Below are 18,861 nucleotides of genomic sequence, written 5' to 3'. Positions count from 1 at the left end.
CAGCCTTTCCTTGATCCCCTCCCTCTAGCCTAGTTGGCAGTTCCCCTATAGTCATCATGCCATCGGTCAAGGCATTTTTCTACCATAGTATTTATTTATTTATTTATTTATTTATTTATTTATTTATTTAATTTATATACCGCCCTTCTCTCAAGAGACTCAGGGCGGTTAACAGGGCAATACGTAAAAGACAAATACAAAAGTTAAAATTATTAAAACATGATTAAACAATGCCCATAGTACAAATTTAAAATTAAAGTCATAATAACAAACCCACCCCGTCCCATCAGGCCAGGCCCGCTTCCTTAAAGAGATGGGTTTTAAGGTCGCGCCGGAAGGAGCGGAGGTCGGGCGCCATCCGGAGCTCTACCGGAAGATGGTTCCATAAGTCCGGTGCACCCACAGAGAACGCTCTCCCCCTGGGGGCCACCAGTCGGCATTCTTTGACCGGCGGCACCCTGAGGAGGCCCTCTCTGTGGGAGCGTACTGGGCGGAGGGAAGTTGACGCCGGCTGCAGGTGCTCCCCAAGGTATTCTGGACCCATGCCATGGAGGGCTTTGTAGGTCATTACCAACACCTTGAACCTCACCCGGAAGACAACTGGCAACCAATGCAGCTCGCGGAGCAAAGGTGTAACACGGGAGTATCGGGAGACCCCCGACACAACTCTCGCGGCTGCATTCTGTGCCAGCTGGAGCCTCCGAGTGGTCTTCAAGGGTAGCCCCATGTAGAGAGCGTTGCAGTAATCAAGACGAGAGGTCACGAGCGCATGAGTGACCGTGCGCAAGGCATCCCGGTCTAGATAGGGCCGCAACTGGCGCACCAGGCGAACCTGGGCGAACGCCCCCCTAGTTACAGCTACAATATGGTCTTCTAAAGAGAGCTGTGAATCTAGGAGGACTCCCAAGTTGCGAGCCCTATCTACAGGAGGTAATGACTCACCCCCCATAATGAGGGGTGGGATATCCTGAATATCCCGGGATGCCGGTACGCACAGCCACTCCGTCTTGTCGGGGTTGAGACGAAGCCTGTTCCTCCCCATCCAGACCCGGACCGCCTCCAGGCACCGGGACATCACGTCGAGGGCATCACTGGGGTGGTTTGGGCTCGAAATGAAAAGTTGGGTATCATCAGCATACTGATGATACCCAACTCCAAAACCACGAATGATCTCACCCAGCGGTTTCATGTAGATGTTGAACAGAAGGGGCGAGAGGACCGACCCCTGAGGGACTCCACAAGCGAGAGTCCTAGGGGTCGACCTCTGCCCCCCTGCCAACACCGACTGCGAGCGTCCCAGGAGATAGGAGGAGAACCACTGAAGAACTGTGCCTCCCACTCCCAATCCCCTGAGACGCCGCAGCAAGATACCATGGTCGATGGTATCGAAAGCCGCTGAGAGGTCTAATAGGACTAGAACAGAGGAGTATCCTCTGTCCCGAGCCCTCCAGAGATCATTCACCAGCGCGACCAATGCCGTCTCCGTGCTGTACCCAGGCCTGAAGCCCGATTGGTACGGGTCTAGATAATCCGCTTCATCCAGGACCAGAGGGAGCTGGTGCGCCACCACACTCTCAACAACCTTCGCAAGGAAGCGAAGGTTGGAGACCGGACAAAAGTTATTCAAAACAGCCTGATCCAAGGTAGGCTTCTTGAGGAGAGGTCTCACCACCGCCTCCTTCAAGGCGGCGGGAAAACTGCCCTCACTCAAAGAAGCAGCTATAACCGCCTGGAACCAGCCTCGTGTCCCCTCCCGGGCTGCCTAAACCAGCCAGGAAGGGCACGGGTCCAATAAACATGTGATGGAGCTCAGCCTCCCCATGATCCTGTCCACTTCCTCCGGAGTCACAGGATCGAACTCCTCCCAGATGACATCGACAAGATCACTCGTGTCCTGATCGTCCGATACTGCCCAGTCGGAGTCCAAACCGGTCCGAATCCGAGCGATTTTGTCCAACAGATGTTGACTAAATTCCTCGGCACGCCCCTGCAAGGGATCCCCACTAACCTCCTGGTTGAGGAGGGAGCGGGTCACCCTAAACAGGGCAGCCGGGCGATTATCTGCGGACGCGATGAGGGCAGCGAAATAGTTAGATCTCGCTACCCTTATCGCAGCGAGATAAGACCTAATATGGGTTCTTAGTCGCAATCGGTCGGATTCAGATCGGGTGGACCTCCAGACGCTCTCTAGGCCCCGTCTCCGACGCTTCATCTCCCGGAGCTCCGCGGAAAACCATGGAGCCCATTGGGATCTGCGCCGGGTCAGGGGCCGCAAGGGTACAACTCGGTCAAGTGCCTCCGTGGCCGTCCTTTCCCAGGCCTCCACTAAGGCATCCGCCGAGCTGTGAGCTGGGGAGGCAGGTGGGGCCCCCAGCGCTGCCTGAAACCTCTCAGGGTCCATTAAGCGCCTGGGGCGGAACCATCTAGTTGGCTCAACAACCCCACGGTGGGGAGTGGCAAAACGGAAGACCAGCCGCAGGAGATGATGGTCGGTCCATGACAGGGGCATAACAATTGGGGAGCCCCCACCAAGATCATCTAACCACCGACCAGATAAGAAAACCAAGTCAAGGGTGTGGCCTCCCTCATGGGTTGGTCCATGAATTACCTGCGTCAGGTCCATGGCCGTCATGGAAGCCATGAACTCCCGAGCTAACTCAGATACTCCTCCCAGGGATGGTAGATTGAAGTCTCCCAAAACCATTAGTTTAGGAAACTCAATCACCAGCCCTGAGAGGATATCGAGAAGCTCAGGCAGGGCTGCTGCTACGCGACTAGGCGAAAGGTACGCGAGCAGCAAGCCCAACTGCGCCCTAGGACCAAACCTCAATAAGAGAGATTCACACCCGACTATCTGAGGAACGGTGGCCTCCTGCGGACATAAGGTCTCCCTCATAACTACAGCCACTCCCCCACCCCTACCCTGAGTCCGAGGCCGGTGTAGCACCTGGAAGCCTGATGGGCAGAGATCCACCAGGGGGATACCACCCTCTGGGCCCAACCAGGTTTCCGTAATGCAAGCCAGGTCCGCTTGCTCACCCTCGACTAAATCCCGGACGAGGGGAGCCTTATTAGCAACGGACCTGGCATTTAGGTACACCAGTCGGAGCTCAGGTGGCTGCGCATCCCCGCTCCCAGAGCCTTGGGTCGAAGGCAGAGGGTCGGAGCGCCTCACCGCTTGCAGATAGCGGAGAGGCCCTCCCGGAGGTCGATACGGCCCTCTGATCTTACACCTGCAGCCATTCCCTATCGTCGTGGGAATTGGCATTCCCACGACCTGCTCCAGATCTCCAGAGATGACCGACCCCGGCTCCCTCTCAACGCGATCTCTACTAGGCCTGGTCTGAACAGCAGTTGGCAGAGTGCCCCCCCTCTCCAACCAACCACAACCCTCCCCCCTCCCTAACCCTACAAAAAATTTAGCTAAAAAAGTAATCAGGGGCCTCTTGTTAAATTTATATCTTAGGCCCCTGTTTCTGCCTGGCCATCTCTCAGGGTCCCAACAGTCGGACGCGTCATCAAGAGGTAAATTAAAAGGTAAGGCGGGTCGCTCCCATAATGGGGGGGCACCTCTGAGAGCGAGTAAAACCGTGCTGGAGTACCTCAAAGCCATGGTAAAATTGGGTAATACAGCAAAAACAGACCCAGATCGAATAAATAAAAAGGGAGGATCTTAAAAATGGAAGGGAAGTATCCAGACTGCAAACCCAGCTCTTCTGCCACTAGACCAGGGTAACCCCGGGACAATCCCCGTTCTCTCACAACGGTCAGAACCGGGGAGCAGCCTGAGATATATAGCCGGGGAGAGAGATACCGCCTAGAGCTCTCACCTCTAAGACAGGTAGCCCAACGTTTCCTTTGCTAAGCAAGGCAGCTAAGTGAGTCACGCCCCACTTTTACGACCTTTTTTGCCACAGTTGTTAAGCAAATCAGTGCAGTTGTTAAGTGAATCATGTGGTTGTTAAGTGAGTCTGGCTTTCCCCACTGACTTTGCTTGTCAGAACCCAAATGAGAAGGTCGCAAATGGTAAACACATGCCAGGTGCCTGGATTTTGGTCACATGACCCTTGGGATGCTGTAAGTATGAGAACTGGTCATAAGTCACTTTTTCAGTGCCATTGTAACTTTGGACGGTCATTAAATGAATGGTTGTAAGTCGTGGGCTACCTGCACCTCATTTTCTCTCTCTTATGAATAAGGCTCTTTTTAGTTCTCGGCAGCTGGTAAAAAATAGGAGCTTGGCTCAGAATGGTGCCTTAATTTTCTCTTTGCCTGCCCTCATTATAGGGGGCAGGATGAGCTGTTCTGGAATAAGTGGCTACTGTGGTTTTCTTCTAAGATGGGTTTTTAAAAGTCGACTCATTTCCTCGAATCTGCTACCAGTCATTCCATCACATTAATATATTCGGTGATAAAAGAAATAAGCTCTCATGAGAATATGAAAATAGTAGTATTAACGAAGCTAACATAAACATCTCACTTTTACAGTTGAGCTGCACTGACTTGACTGAACTTCTTGAAAAGGAGAAGCAAAAACTCCAAGAAATGAAGAAATGCGGAACCACAGTCGGTAATGTGCTTTCATCTATGCCAGGCATGTCAAACTGCCGGCCCGCGGGCCGGATGCGTCACGCCAAAACAACGCTCACCCCATTGCCGCCAATGGGGGGGGGAAAGTCCCGATACATCGCGTGATGTCATGTGACATCGTGAGTTTGACATGACTGATCTACGCCATAGCTCTAGAGAGGGTGGATAAGGTGGATAGACATGGTTTTAAAAGGGAGGGGAAGAAGAAATTGCAAAGTTAAAATCAGTTGTAACATGAAACAGGAAAGGCAGAATCCTACTCTGGTGCTAATAGGATTCATGATATCTCACAGCCATGCTTGGACCACCGGTCCTTATGGCCTCACTATCCTAAGTTCCTGTTCTTCCTCGGGACTGCTTAGCACCCCTATTTCATGGCAATCAGCTTGTCTCAGGGACAGCAAAGTCTGCCGTCACTTTTGAACAGAAACCTGATATTTTAGCCTGGAAACAGTTAAAAGAGGGATTGTTTCAACACCATCCTTGTTGATTCTCCAATATTCCTTCTGTAAATACCAATGATCGCTGTAGGAATGGAAAACTATAACCGATTCTCCCATTCGCCTCACAGAGGTGGTCATCTCCCCTGAGGAGGAATGGGAAGCAATGCAACCAGAGCTCCAGGCGACTCTGAAGAACTGCCTAGACTCAGAGGAGGAACGTGGCCTTGAGACAGATGACCCAGCCCAGCTAATCAACAATATTGTCCAGCTGTTGAGGAAATCCAATTACAAGTGAGTAAACTGCCGGGATAGGGGAGCTTCTGTTCTGAATGTAATACAGAAACTTTGGAGCTGTTTACAGGTAACCATTCACTTAAATTGAGCCTGGAGTTTGAGCCCTAAGTCATTGTGGTCATTGCATGAGTCACCAAGTGCCCTGAATTGATTTTTACATTTTTGTGACAGTCATTAAGTGAGTCGCTGCAGTCATTAAGCGAACTGCATAGCCGTTAAACAAGTCCAGCATATCGAATGTGTGTGGGGGGGGGGGTTCTTTTCCATTTTCTGCTGGAAAACACAGCAAAAACAAGTTGCAAATCACAGTCACATGACTGAGGAATGCTGCAACTGATCAGAAATGCGAGCCAAGTGCCCAATAGCATGAGCGCAGGAGAGCCTGAGCAGTCAAACCTTTGAGGGCAGGTTGTGAATAACTTCTGAATTCATTGTAACTTTGAATAGTTGCTAAGCGACCAGTCATTAAGTGAGGGCTACCTGTATAGTTATTAGACTAATACTTTGAAGTACACTACACTTTTCAAAGGTTAGTTGAACTGGTAAGAAATAGCTAAATAAAGTTTGGCTTTTCTGCATTTATTTCCTAATATAGGGATGCCATCTGTCTGACACGAGATGGTATGCGACAGTTCCAAGGTCTGGAGCCCTTCTCTGACAGACCAGGAACAAAGGAAGATGAGAAAAACTTTATCCTGAGTGTGCTGAGAGCCTTATATCTTGGTAATCCTCTAATGCTGCTCCACTTAATGTGCTGTTTGGTTGATTCTAGAAAATTCCAATTATAAATGGTAGTAATGATTGTTAGTTTGATGCCTGTTCTCTTTATGGGACGTGGTGGCTCAGTGGGTTAGGACGCTGAGCTTGTCGATCAGAAGGTTGGCAGTTTGGCGGGTCGAATCCCAAGTGCCGCGTAACAGAGTGAGCGCCTGTTACTCGTCCCAGCTTCTGCCAACCTAGCAGTTCGAAAGCACATAAAAATGCAAGTAGAAAAATAGGGACCACTCCGGTGGGAAGGTAACAGCGTTCCGTGCGCCTCTGGCGTCTAGTCATACCAGCCACGTGACCACGGAGACATCCTCGGACAAGCGCTGGCTCTTTTTTTGGCTTTGAAACGGAGATGAGCACCAACCCCTAGAGTCGGAAACGACTAGCATGCATGTGCGGGGGAACCTTTACCTTTACCTTTTATTCTTTATGTACAAAGTAGATAGGGAAATAAAAATAATTTTAAAAAAGATACGTTGATGTTTGGAGAGCTAAATTGCCCCCTTTTTCTCTTCTCTGTTGGATCCAGGCGTTACATCTGAAATGCCTCGTGTCACTTCTCGTTTAGAATACTTACCTTGGAAACTTCCAATACTGAAAGAAAAGAACGTTCCTAGACTGATACATTTTGCACACCCCTTCCACTCCACCCTAGATGATCCGTTAGGGAAACAATTTATTTCATCTGTTGTTGTTTTTTACTGTAATAATAGAAGAGAAGGTACACAGCTCAGGGTTGAACTGTGAAGTCCTTGGTGCTCTTAGCTTGATTCTTTGCTTAAAGACATTTCATTACCCAACTAGGTCAGATTATCAGTGCACCTTGATGATCTTACCCAGTTGGGTTAATGAAATGTCTGCAAGCAAACAAGCAAGTTCAGAGATCGCTAAGAAGTTCATATTTTATTGCAATAGGAGAATAAAAGTTCACCCAAAGCAATATAAATGTTTATGTTGTTAGTCATACCTTGAGTTTGGGATTTCGTATATTCAGTCCTTGTTTCTGCCGTGCAGATACCAAAATTACAGTTGGTGTCCAAGAATCCACAGATGATATTAACAGTACAGGGAATGAAAAGCAAACTGAGGAAGACTCTTTGCCAGCAGCTTTAGCAAAACAAGAGATGCTGGTACAATACTTACAGGATGCCTACAACTTTTCTGCAAAAATCACTGAAGCCTTAAGCATGGTCTCCAAACTCATGTATGAAAGCTCAGTATCTGGTAGGTATAATTATGCTTCTCTTCTTTTGTTTGTGTTTATCATGTGGTCATATGCCATAAAGTTTGGGTTAAGTCTTCATGCCTGTAATAAGATAGGTCTGAAAACCTGGAGCCTTAGTTATTTGGAACATTTCTGAAATCATTTTGGAGATTTTAGAGGGAGTCCTAGATCCACTACTCGCAACACAGGAAAAATAGTTCCTTAATTCTACTCACCAGTGTATATAGATAGTAATATACTAATAGAACTATTGTGTAAAGTACAACACAGTCCTTTCAACTCTTCCAAATGGGCTCCATGCCCATTTGCACTGCTGAAGACTTCATGCCCATTTGCACTACAGATAAGCCTCCAGGTAGCTTTAATGACTCTCTAAAATGAACAGGAGTATAAATCCTGTCATTCCCCACCATCCAGTCAGAGCTGAAGAAGCTTCTTGGATGAGAAGTGAAACGTCTTCAAAGAAAAACAAGAAAGTCCAGTTGCCTTGTGAAAAAGCATCTTTGGGATGAGCCTAAGAAGGAAAACAGCTGAAACCGTGATAAAAGCGGCCTGAGGATTGAATTGAAACTGCAGTAATCAGTCCTCTTCCTATTCTTTCTTTTCAGTGGCCCAAGAAGCTATTGAGTTCTTTGTCATAGTTTCTCAGTTTGGCGTACCTCAGGCTGTGCTTGGAGTCCGTCGCATGCTCCCCCTGATATGGTCTAAGGAACCTGGAGTCAGAGAAGCTGTGTTGGATGCCTATAGGAGACTTTATCTGAACCAAAATGGTGACTCTGAAAGGTTTGGCTTGATCCATTTCTCTCAATCGCAGCAGAAGGACAGGATACCCATTTTGATACAGATAGTCCTCGACTTAAGGCCATAATTGAGCCCAAAATTTCTGTTGCTGAGTGAGACGTTTGTTAAGTGAGTTTTGCCCCATTTTCTTGCTTACAGTTGTTGAATGAATCACTGTGGTTGTTGAATTAGTAACATGGTTGTTAAGAGACTCTAGCTTCCCTATTGACTTTGCTTGTCAGAAAGTCGCAAAAGCTGGTCACATGACCACGGAACATTGCATCCATCATAAATGAGTCAAATTTTGATCGCATGACCATGCTGCAGTGGTCATAAGTGTGAAAAATGGTCATAAGTCACTTTTTTCCGTGCTGTTGTAATTTTGAATTGACACTAAATGAACTGTTGTAAGTCGAGGACTACTGGTACAGAATCTAACTGCAAAGCTCACTATTCAGCCTAGTCAAATTTAAGCTGTATCTTGGCCGACTTTCTCATTTGAAATGTGTTGCGCAGAAATTCCCACAAGACCAAGGCATGCAGACCAAATGGAGAATATCCAGTCTGACGTCTCCACGTGCCTTACCCCATAGGACTGCACCTGGCTGCACCCAGCTAACTTGGGTAGAATGCCATGATGACAGTAGAATTAACTCTGCTTCTTCCCACTTATTTTCTACACAGGATTCGAGCCCAGAATTTGGTTCACTCTCTCTCTCTCCTAATGGTTGATGCATCTCTGGGGACAATTAGGTGCCTTGAAGAAATTGTGAGTGTGTATTCTCTTATAAAAAGCCATCTAGTTGCGTTTGACGGGTGTTCTTCATTTGAAGAATATTGGTGCCATAATCTCTGCCCCCCAAGCTGCCCTCACAATCACTGATCTAAATTTTTATTTTATCACTTCGACCTTTTAGAGTTTCGCAATGCCTGAGGTACTTGACTCAAACACAGATGTCACTAGGGCCTCTGTAATATGTTTTTGGAATTAATTAAATCAGAGCATTGCTACTTTAATTGATGATGGTAAGTTGAATGTTTTAAGGAGACGTGAGACTGGAATATAAAATGTTTAGGCACGGGGGAAGGGTTGTTTTTTTCTTTCTTACTAAATAGATAATCATCTTGTTCAGCAACCATTTGAAGTTGCAATGGTGCTGAGCAACCATCGCAGAACCCCTCCACGGTCACGTGATTGAGATCTGGGCACATGGCAACTGGTTCCCACTTAACCATGGTGTCAGCTTCCTGTGTTTATATGATCATCATTTGCAGCCTTCTCTTCTAGCTTCCCACAAGGGAAGTCAGTAAGGAAGTCAGCAGGAAATGTTGCAGGTTGCATCTGCTCCCATTGCTTTTTCTCCCGAGGAGCTCCTATACAGAGTAGAAGATCCCTGGGACTCTGTAGCACAGGTCTGTCTGCACCACCCCCACAACCTGCTTGCTCTGACACCAGGTCACTACTGCCTGCTGCCCTTGTGCCACACCACAGGATGCCTCTTCCCCCCCCCCCCCCGCATACCATTCCCCCACTACCCCACCAGTTTGACTGTGAGCCCCCATAGGGAAAGGCTTATACCTGGGATTTGCAGCTTCTGTCATCTTCCCCATTGACTTTGCTTGTTGGAAGCCAGTAGGAAGCCGCAGTTCATGGTCATGTGAGGTTTTCCCTTAACAACCCACAATCCTTGCTGAACAACAGGGACTGCTGGAATTGACACTGCTAAGCAATGCAGTTAGATAACATCACACTTTAGGACCACATCACTTAGCGACAGAAATTCTGGCCCCAGTTGCCATAGTTAAACCAGGTCTCCTTTCACTGGATCTTGGAAATGCCGAGAGCAAACATAGGATCTGCACTGTAGGCAACATATCATTTTGATTGATTGGATGTTTTTCTGGGGTTCTTTTTTTTTTAAAGGAAATGAGCTATGAGCTGGATAATACCAAACAAATCAATATCAGCTACTGGTTGGAAAATACCAGATTCTGTTTCTGGATTTCCTGGAAAGACCTTACTAGTAGTTGTTTGGATCAAGATAATAAGTTAGAGAAATCTTTGTTTGATCTTAAAGGTCTGGGATTTGCATCTGCTGTTCTAATTTCATTTGTGTCAGAATAAACATACAATATCAAAGAAGTAAAATCAATCATTCCTAGAGCAGCAGGAGGTTGGACTAGAAGAGCTCCAAGGTCCTTCCCAACTCTACGACTACTATGACTACTACTACCTATCCTCAATCTCATTTCTACATTAAAGTTTAAAAGAGGGAGCAAACATTTGCTTCCCTGGTAACCCTTCATATGTTTTTATCAATATAGTCCTGCCCCTTTAACTTCATCCACTGAATGGATGAATTTATCCTGCATGAATGAAGCTTTCCACATGCCCTGTGTAAATCTCTACAAAGGAAGAAAAAGTCAAATTTGTGCTCAATCCTAATTCTGATGCAATAACTTTAAAGGCCACCTGCTCGCTACATTGAAAAAAGAGTAGGAAAGCCTGCAAAGTGTCAGAGATAGCTTTAGGTTGGAGTTTGCAGATGGGGTTGACTGTTATACTAATTTTAAAAACCTCCTGGTTTCATTTCCTGATTACCTTTGTTGTTTCTTAGATCTCAGAGTTTGTGCAAAAGGATGAAATAAAACCTATTGTGATTCAACTGCTCTGGGAAAAATTTACTGAGAAATTGCAGTGCTCAAGATTGGAACGCCATGCTGCTATCATGCTTCTAGGAATGATGGCACAGTGAGTTGTTAGCTGTTTCTATATGGCTAATATATTTAGAAGATTCGGTATAATAATTGTATTTGTATGCAGTATATTCTAAAGAATCTAGTTCCTTGGGAAGCTTCAAGAAAGTAGTCTTACTTGGTATCTAGTTGATCTCTCCCTACCCTTCAGTTTATGAAGTAGCAGTTTAAAACCTGGAGATACATATGTGAGTAAGAGAAAGTCACAAGGAAATTAGATCATTGGTATTTGTTGAAAAACAAACACATGAGAAAAGGTAAATGTATCTTAGAAATAAGATTTTCCTAATTGGGATTACTTCTATAAATGTTCTTTTGGTTGTAGTGGAATGTTAGCATTCTGCTGTCAAATACTTCATGAGTTCTGATCCTGTGCAACCTGCTTCAACCTACCAGTTTTGCTGGAGGCAGGTGGAGGGAGGCAGGCACAAAATTAAATTCTCCCCCCCAAAAAAGTGGGAGTGCTTATGTGCCTATCACAATTATTGTCAAGGTTCCGACAGACAGAGACGAATAAAGCAGAACTCAGGCTTGCAAATTCCTCAAAAAACATGTTTATTAGTTACAAAGTATCAGCACATCAAAAGTGAAACCAAGTCTGAAGACACAGGTAACAATTCCCCAGTACAAAGTTTAAAAATCCCATCCCTAAAAATATGCAAGCAACTACGTTCCTCAATACATCTTCTTGGCGGGCTTTTTACACAACGCCCAGCCTGCAGTCTCGGGAGCAGCCGGTGACCTTGGTTCCCATGAGACCAAAGATTATTTGGACTAGTGAAGCACCTGGGCAAACACACATACACACCGTTCTGTGTGGCAACCAAAAATGAGTAGGAAAAATTGGCTGCAGACATGCTCATTTGTAGAGTTGACAATTATTTTATTTCAACAATGTGACATGTTTTGAAAAACACCTCCATCAAGAGCATTCCATGTGCATTGATCAGTCACTGAATATTTTCCAAAATATATTACCCCAACAATAAAATAATGTTGACTGGTACTTGGCTATCCCCTCTTGCTTTTATTTTGAAGGAGAAATATTTTCTTCTAGTAAATTCTCAATATTAATTGTTGCATATGCATTGTATTGTGGCCCTGTGATGAAAACATTTGTCTTTAGATATTTTGTTACATAATTTGTGCTGCTTTCTAAAGATTTAAAGTTTCAGTGATTTGCTCTGATTAATTTGACAACTTTTAGTCTCAGACTAAATGGCTTTGATACTCTTCTAGCCTTATCAATCACCTCACCTGCAAACACAAAGGTCTAGCTTGTTGAACATTTCTCAAGAACTTTACAGGATATAATTGGCCTAATAAAAATACTGTGCTGATATAAATGTTATCATTTTTCATGTCAGTTACCTTATGTTGTATTCTTAATTTCAGCAACCCAGTGAAATCTTTGATTTACATTATGTGTAAATAATTGATGTATAATTCATTATAATTATGCATAATTCATCATAAGAAATTAGTATTGGTCCATTGTTTCTCTAAGACACAATGCTTTGGTCTTTCTTAAGATCATTGTGGAGATTTCTATAATATTTGGATCTAATCAGGGATTTTTCTGCACTCAATAGGGGGAAGCCAGAGATTGTGGGAAGTAACCTGGATCTTTTAATCTCTGTCGGATTAGATGAGAGAGTCCATGAAGATTATCATCTTGCCCAGGAAGTGTGCAATGCTTTCTCCAAAATTGCCAATAGCCAGAAGGTTAGAGTTTGATGAGAATAATATTTTATCTCATTTTATGTAACTCGTGGACTAATAAATGTAACTGACAACAAAAGTCAGTTTTTCAACCTGAGAATAACTCCAAGGGCAGAATCTTTGTTCAATAGGATTCACTGATATCTGCCTTGAACATTGCTGTGGCTATAGTTTGTAATCCTGTATTGTAAGCGCATGGCCAGTTTTATACAAGGTTATATTAAATAATTACTTAGTTTTATGGGCTGTTTCAATGCACCATATCAGGGTGAGAATCCAGTTTTCACTATGTGCTTATTCTTTTTTGGAACTGTTAAATGTGTTGCATACATTAAAATAAATTTCAAGTTTTCGACATTCAGGGTAAAGAATCCCATAGTACTGTAAATAAAATTTAATGTCCCTAAAACAGACAAAAGAAGAAGCGACTGGGCTAAAGCCGAAAGGATGCTCAGCTGTGGATATGTCTGGTGGTGAAAAAAAAGTCCGATGCTGTAAAGATTTTTTCTCCATAGGAACCTGGAATGTAAGATCCATGAATCAAGAAAAGCTGGACGTGGTCAATCAAGAGATGACAAGACTAAACATCGACATCTTAGGTATCAGCGAACTAAAATGGACAGGAATGGGTGAATTTAATTCAGATGACCATCAGGTATACTACTGCGGGCAAGAATCCCTCAGAAGAAATGGAGTAGCCTTAATAGTCAATAAAAGAGTAGGAAAAGCAATACTGGGATACAATCCTCAAAATGACAGAATGATCTCAGTTCGAATCCAAGGCAAACCATTCAATATCACAGTAGTCCAAGTCTATGCCCCAACCACCGGTGCTGAAGAGGATGAAATTGACCGGTTCTATGAAGCCCTACAGCACCTTATAGAACTAACACCCAAAAATGATGTCCTTATCATCATGGGGGATTGGAATGCTAAAGTAGGAAGCCAAAAGATAACCGGAATAACAGGCAAGTTTGGCCTTGGAGTACAAAATGAAGCAGGGCACAAGCTGATAGAATTTTGTCAAGAGAATACGATGGTCATAGCAAACACTCTTTTCCAACAACCCAAGAGACGGCTCTACACATGGACATCACCAGACGGTCAACACAGAAATCAGATTGACTATATGCTCTGCAGCCAAAGATGGAGAAGCTCTATACAGTCAGTAAAAACAAGACCAGGAGCTGACTGTGGCTCAGACCATGAGCTTCTTGTTGCAAAGTTTAGGCTTAAATTAAAGAAAGTAGGGAAAAGCGCTAGGCCAGTCAGGTATGAATTAAATCATATCCCTGTTCAATATACAGTAGAGGTGACAAATAGATTTAAGGAATTAGATCTGATAGACAGAGTGCCTGAAGAACTATGGACAGAGGTTTGCAACATTGTACAACAGGTAGCAACCAAAACCATCCCAAAGAAAAAGAAATTTAAGAAAGCAAAATGGCTGTCTGAGGAAGCTAATGAACAATGCAAAGAAATAGAAGAAAACAATAGAATAGGGAGGACCAGAGATCTTTTCAAGAAAATTGGAGAGATGAAAGGAACGTTTCATGCAAGAGGTGGCAAAATTACACAGAAGAACTATACAAGAATGAGCTTAACGTCCCTGATAATCACAATGAGGTGGTCACTGACCTCGAGCCAGACATCCTACAATGTGAAGTGAAGTGGGCCTTAGAAAAGCTGAGCAACAACAAAGCTAGTGGAGGTGACAGTATTCCAGCTGAGCTATTCAAAATCTTAAAAGACGATGCAGTAAAAGTGCTACACTCAATTTGCCAGCAAATTTGGAAAACTCAACAATGGCCACAGGATTGGAAAAGATCAGTTTACATTCCAATTCCAAAGAAAGGCAGTGCCAAAGAATGTTCAAACTATCGCACCATTGCACTCATTTCTCATGCTAGTAAAGTTATGCTTAAAATTCTACAAGCTAGACTCCAGCAGTATGTGGATCGAGAACTACCAGAAGTACAGGCAGGATTTCGAAGAGGCAGAGGAACTAGAGATCAAATTGCCAACATACGCTGGATCATGGAGAAAGCTAGAGAGTTCCAGAAAAACATCTACTTCTGCTTCATTGACTATGCTAAAGCCTTTGATTGTGTGGATCATAACAAACTCTGGCAAGTCCTTAAAGAGATGGGCATACCAGACCATCTTATTTGTCTCTTGAGAAACCTATATGCGGGCCAAGAAGCAACAGTGAGAACTGGACACGGAACCACTGATTGGTTCAAAATTGGGAAAGGAGTCCGGCAAGGCTGTATACTGTCGCCTTGCCTATTTAACTTATATGCAGAGCACATCATGAGAAAGGCAGGGCTAGATGAATCAAAAGTTGGAATTAAGATTGCCAGAAGAAACATCAACAACCTAAGATATGCAGATGATACCACTCTAATGGCAGAAAGTGAAGAAGAACTAAAGAGCCTCTTGTTGCAAGTGAAGAAGGAGAGTGCAAAACTTGGGTTGAAACTAAACATTAAGAAAACCAAGATCATGGCATCCGGCCCTCTCAATTCCTGGCAAATAGATGGGGAAGAAATGGAGGTAGTGACAGATTTTATTTTCCTGGGCTCCAAGATCACTGCAGATGGGGACTGTAGCCAAGAAATTAAAAGACGCTTGCTCCTGGGGAGGAAAGCCATGGCAAATCTAGACAGCACACTAAAAAGCAGAGACATCACCCTGTCAACAAAAGTGCGTATAGTCAAGGCTATGGTCTTCCCATTTGCAATGTATGGCAGTGAAAGCTGGACCATAAGAAAGGTTGAGCGCCAAAGAATTGAAGGCTTTGAACTCTGGTGCTGGAGAAGACTCCTGCGAGTCCCTTGGACTGCAAGGCGATCAAACCGGTCAGTCCTAGAGGAGATCAACCCTGACTGCTCTTTAGAAGGCCAGATCCTGAAGCTAAAACTCAAATACTTTGGCCACCTAATGAGAAGGAAGGACTCACTGGAGAAGAGCCTAATGCTGGGAAAGGTTGAGGGCAATAGAAGAAGGGGACGACAGAGAATGAGGTGGCTGGATGGAGTCACTGAAGCAGTAGGCGTGAGCTTAAATGGACTCCAGAAGATGGTAGAGGACAGGAAGGCCTGGAGGAACATTGTCCATAGGGTCGCGATGGGTTGGATACGACTTCGCAACTAACAACAACAACAACAATACTTCCATATGGAAAGTACCGAAGTGTTGGTGAAAGAATCAGCCGGAAACATCACTTTTGCCTGGAGGACACCCAGTTGGGAGCTCCTTTCACATCCTCTTTAAATTGTCCATCCAAGTGGTACCCATCTATCTATTTGCAGTCGCTCCTTTCAAATTGCTAGGTCAGCAGGAGCTGGAGCACGTGACAGGCGCTCACCCTATCCTGCGACAGCAACTGGATCTCGAATATGAGCCTGTCAATCATCAGCTCAATGTCCTAACCTCATAAGCCACCATGCTTCTATGACAAAACAATTAAAACCTGTTCAGTGTATGTGTGAGAAAGAGAGAAGTAAAAAGCCAGCCAGTTTAATTAGGAAGAGGAAATAAAGTATGCATGAAATACGATAAGTATATAAAAGATAGTAGTGTTGCAGGATTCTCTGAATAATTATATTTATAAAGGATTGTGCCTAGAAAATTGCCTCCTTTTATTAAAGGGGCACCTTGTAGGGGTAAGAGGAAGGTAAATACCAATCCAAAATATTTTACACCAAAAGTGTATGTATTCATTATGAGATAGCTAACTGCATTTGAAAACGTACTTTAATGAATTAGACTTCTCTTTCACCTTTTTAGTGATGCAGAGGGGAATAAGATGTTTGATAGAATGGATTCATTTGGGGCAGAATGTTTAAGGAAGACATGTAGGGAATTCGTTTGAAAAGAAGGCAAGATGACTTAGTGATTATGCTAAGCAAAGAGCTTCTGAGGATCACCAGACTTCATATTAGCAGGATAGCTTGGAGTTTCAAATGGCAGACTTTCCTATTTACTTTCCTTCCCAATTCAAATTTGAAGAAAATATAAAAAGTGCAAGAATGTGGGCACATAAAATCTAAAACGTATTTATAATTTCCCCTTTCTTTTGATTTAATGAAAATGTTAAGATCAAATCATTTATGGTGGACATATGATAAGGCAAAGAAATATTGGAGTAGGATTCATATTAATGCAGAAAATTCTTAAAGTGAACATAAAGATTAAACCAGAAACTTTCCTTTTGGGTCTAGTGGAAAGAGAACTGGGGGAAGAAAATTTGGAACTCTGATTTTATATATGATGACTGCAGCAAGATTGCTCTAGTCTAGGCACAAAAATGGAAGGATGCCTCGATTCCTACCTTGGACAAATGGTTACAAAAGCTGATGGAATTAGCAGAGACGGCTAAATTGACTGTGTTGATAAAAGAAAAGAACACAAGTCTTTTGTTTCTACTTGGAAACCGCTTCTGGACTTTGTGCTTGAGGTGGAAAAAACATGATATTATGATTTTGGGTTTTACTAATTATACTGATTTGCCAATACAGTACAGAAATGGCCAGTGCATACTACTATAGAAATGTAAAAAGTTGAGATTTGATTTTAATGTCTGATTTTTTTGTTTTCCCTTTTTCTGCTGTTGTCCCCTACTATTTGCTTTTGTATTTTCACATTCTATGTTATAAATGAATAAAACTAATAAAAAAACATCAGCACAAGATATTTCTTTAAGCTACTTTTAGAGTACTTGCCTTCAGGCTTGGTCTATAGTTTTACATTTGTTAACGAGATAATTGATATACTTCCAAAAGTTCATGTATGTATGGCAGAACTATATCTGAGTTCTATAACAGGATCTTCTCTAATTGTGATGGAGCTTCTTTCAACATATAGGAACTTCAAAATGGACTAAGGAAGCACAAATTAGCTTTGCTTTCAATAAAGAAAACCAAAAACGTTCTGCTGGATATGACTAATATCTTTCTCTTTTCTCACAGTCTGACTTTGGAAAAAACATTACTCCCTTCCGACTTCCGCAGTCACATCTACTTTTCAAGCGTCTGCATGAGGCCATAACTGTGGGTGAGTTGGGGAAACTGAGAGGAAGGTAGGCATAGCTAAATGTAAAGGTAAAGGTTCCCCTGCACATGCGTGCTAGTCGTTTCTGACTCTAGGGGCTGGTGCTCATCTCCGTTTCAAAGCCGAAGAGCCAGCGCTTGTCTGAGGACGTCTCCGTGGTCATGTGGCCAGCATGACTAGACGCCAAAGGCGCAGGGAACGCTGTTACCTTCCCACCGTAGTGGTCCCTATTTTTCTACTCGCATTTTTACGTGCTTTCGAACTGCTAGGTTGACAGAAACTGGGATGAGTAACAGGCGCTCACTTTGTTACGCGGTACTCGGGATTCGACCCGTCAAACTGCTGACCTTCAGATCGGCAAGCTCAGCGTCCTAACCCACTGAGCCACCGCGTCCCTCAGGCATAGCTATAAGTATGTTATTTTGCCTAATTGTAGGCCTTTCCCCCCCTAGGTTTTGGTCATTCAAGTGCATATTGGATTCCCTTCACTGAGAGAGCTGTTGCCCTTATCTATCTGTTGGCAGAAGGACCTGAGGAAATATGCGCTCAGATCTTGCAGTGTTGTAGCCAACAAGCACTGGAAAAGTTGCAGGAGTTTAGTACAGCAGCTGAGGCGGGTGAGTTGAAGGTGGGCGTGTTCTCTGCTTTTGGCAAAGTCTGCTTGCGATACTTGAGGCAGGTGACTTAGAAGGGGCATGGCGAGAGAGGGCAGCAAGAGAAAAGAAGAAAAGAGAATAAGTGTACTGTTAAAAAAAATTGTCTACTCTCCAGAGTTTGGATCTTCTTCCGGTGAAGCAACTGATGACTCGAGCATGATTGATATCATTATGTTAACACATTTGGTCTCCCTTGCGGGAGATGTGGCCTTGCAGCAGCTTGCACACCTGGAGTTGTCTGTAAGCAATGAGCTACGCAGGCGCCGTGTCCTTGGGGAAGAAAGAGACGCAAAGGAACAGGCTGCCAGCACTGTAAAATTCCAGACTAGCAAGGTGAGGACTGGAATTCTTCTTGTTTCCATGTCTACTTGCCTTCAGTTATTTCAATGGCTCACCATCAGATCACGTTACTCAGATTTCCATAATTTGGGACAGGGACCTTTGCTGAGTGTATCCTGCAGAATTGCTCAGCTAACTGCGAGGAGTAGTGGTATATATGGGGGGGGGAATCATGAGTGCCTTCGACCTTTTAATAATAATAATAATAAGTTGGAAGGGACCTTGGAGGTCA

At 44.1% G+C, this 18,861-nt stretch overlaps 1 protein-coding gene across 2 annotated transcripts in view; it reads left to right on the top strand.

The window, feature by feature from the left end:
• Nucleotides 1-18,861, top strand: part of NCAPD2 (non-SMC condensin I complex subunit D2) — a 42,104-nt gene that overhangs the window by 8,191 nt on the left and 15,052 nt on the right. Inside the window, exons 11-21 of one of the 2 annotated variants that reach the window (XM_083351895.1) lie at nucleotides 4,489-4,570; nucleotides 5,162-5,324; nucleotides 5,923-6,050; nucleotides 7,110-7,319; nucleotides 7,929-8,103; nucleotides 8,785-8,869; nucleotides 10,719-10,852; nucleotides 12,450-12,582; nucleotides 17,553-17,637; nucleotides 18,159-18,251; nucleotides 18,406-18,623. In XM_083351895.1, coding sequence (XP_083208021.1) covers nucleotides 4,489-4,570; nucleotides 5,162-5,324; nucleotides 5,923-6,050; nucleotides 7,110-7,319; nucleotides 7,929-8,103; nucleotides 8,785-8,869; nucleotides 10,719-10,852; nucleotides 12,450-12,582; nucleotides 17,553-17,637; nucleotides 18,159-18,251; nucleotides 18,406-18,623 — 1,506 coding nt within the window. Of the gene's footprint in view, nucleotides 1-4,488; nucleotides 4,571-5,161; nucleotides 5,325-5,922; nucleotides 6,051-7,109; nucleotides 7,320-7,928; nucleotides 8,104-8,784; nucleotides 8,870-10,718; nucleotides 10,853-12,449; nucleotides 12,583-17,552; nucleotides 17,638-18,086; nucleotides 18,252-18,405; nucleotides 18,624-18,861 lie in introns of both variants that reach the window. The other variant, XM_083351894.1, reaches the window with a different exon arrangement.

The sequence above is a fragment of the Vipera ursinii genome (genome assembly GCF_947247035.1).
Source record: "Vipera ursinii genome assembly, chromosome: 2".
In the NCBI taxonomy this organism is placed as follows: domain Eukaryota; kingdom Metazoa; phylum Chordata; class Lepidosauria; order Squamata; family Viperidae; genus Vipera; species Vipera ursinii.
Note: the sequence above shows the minus strand (reverse complement) of the source record. Positions and strands in the feature narration are given on the sequence as shown.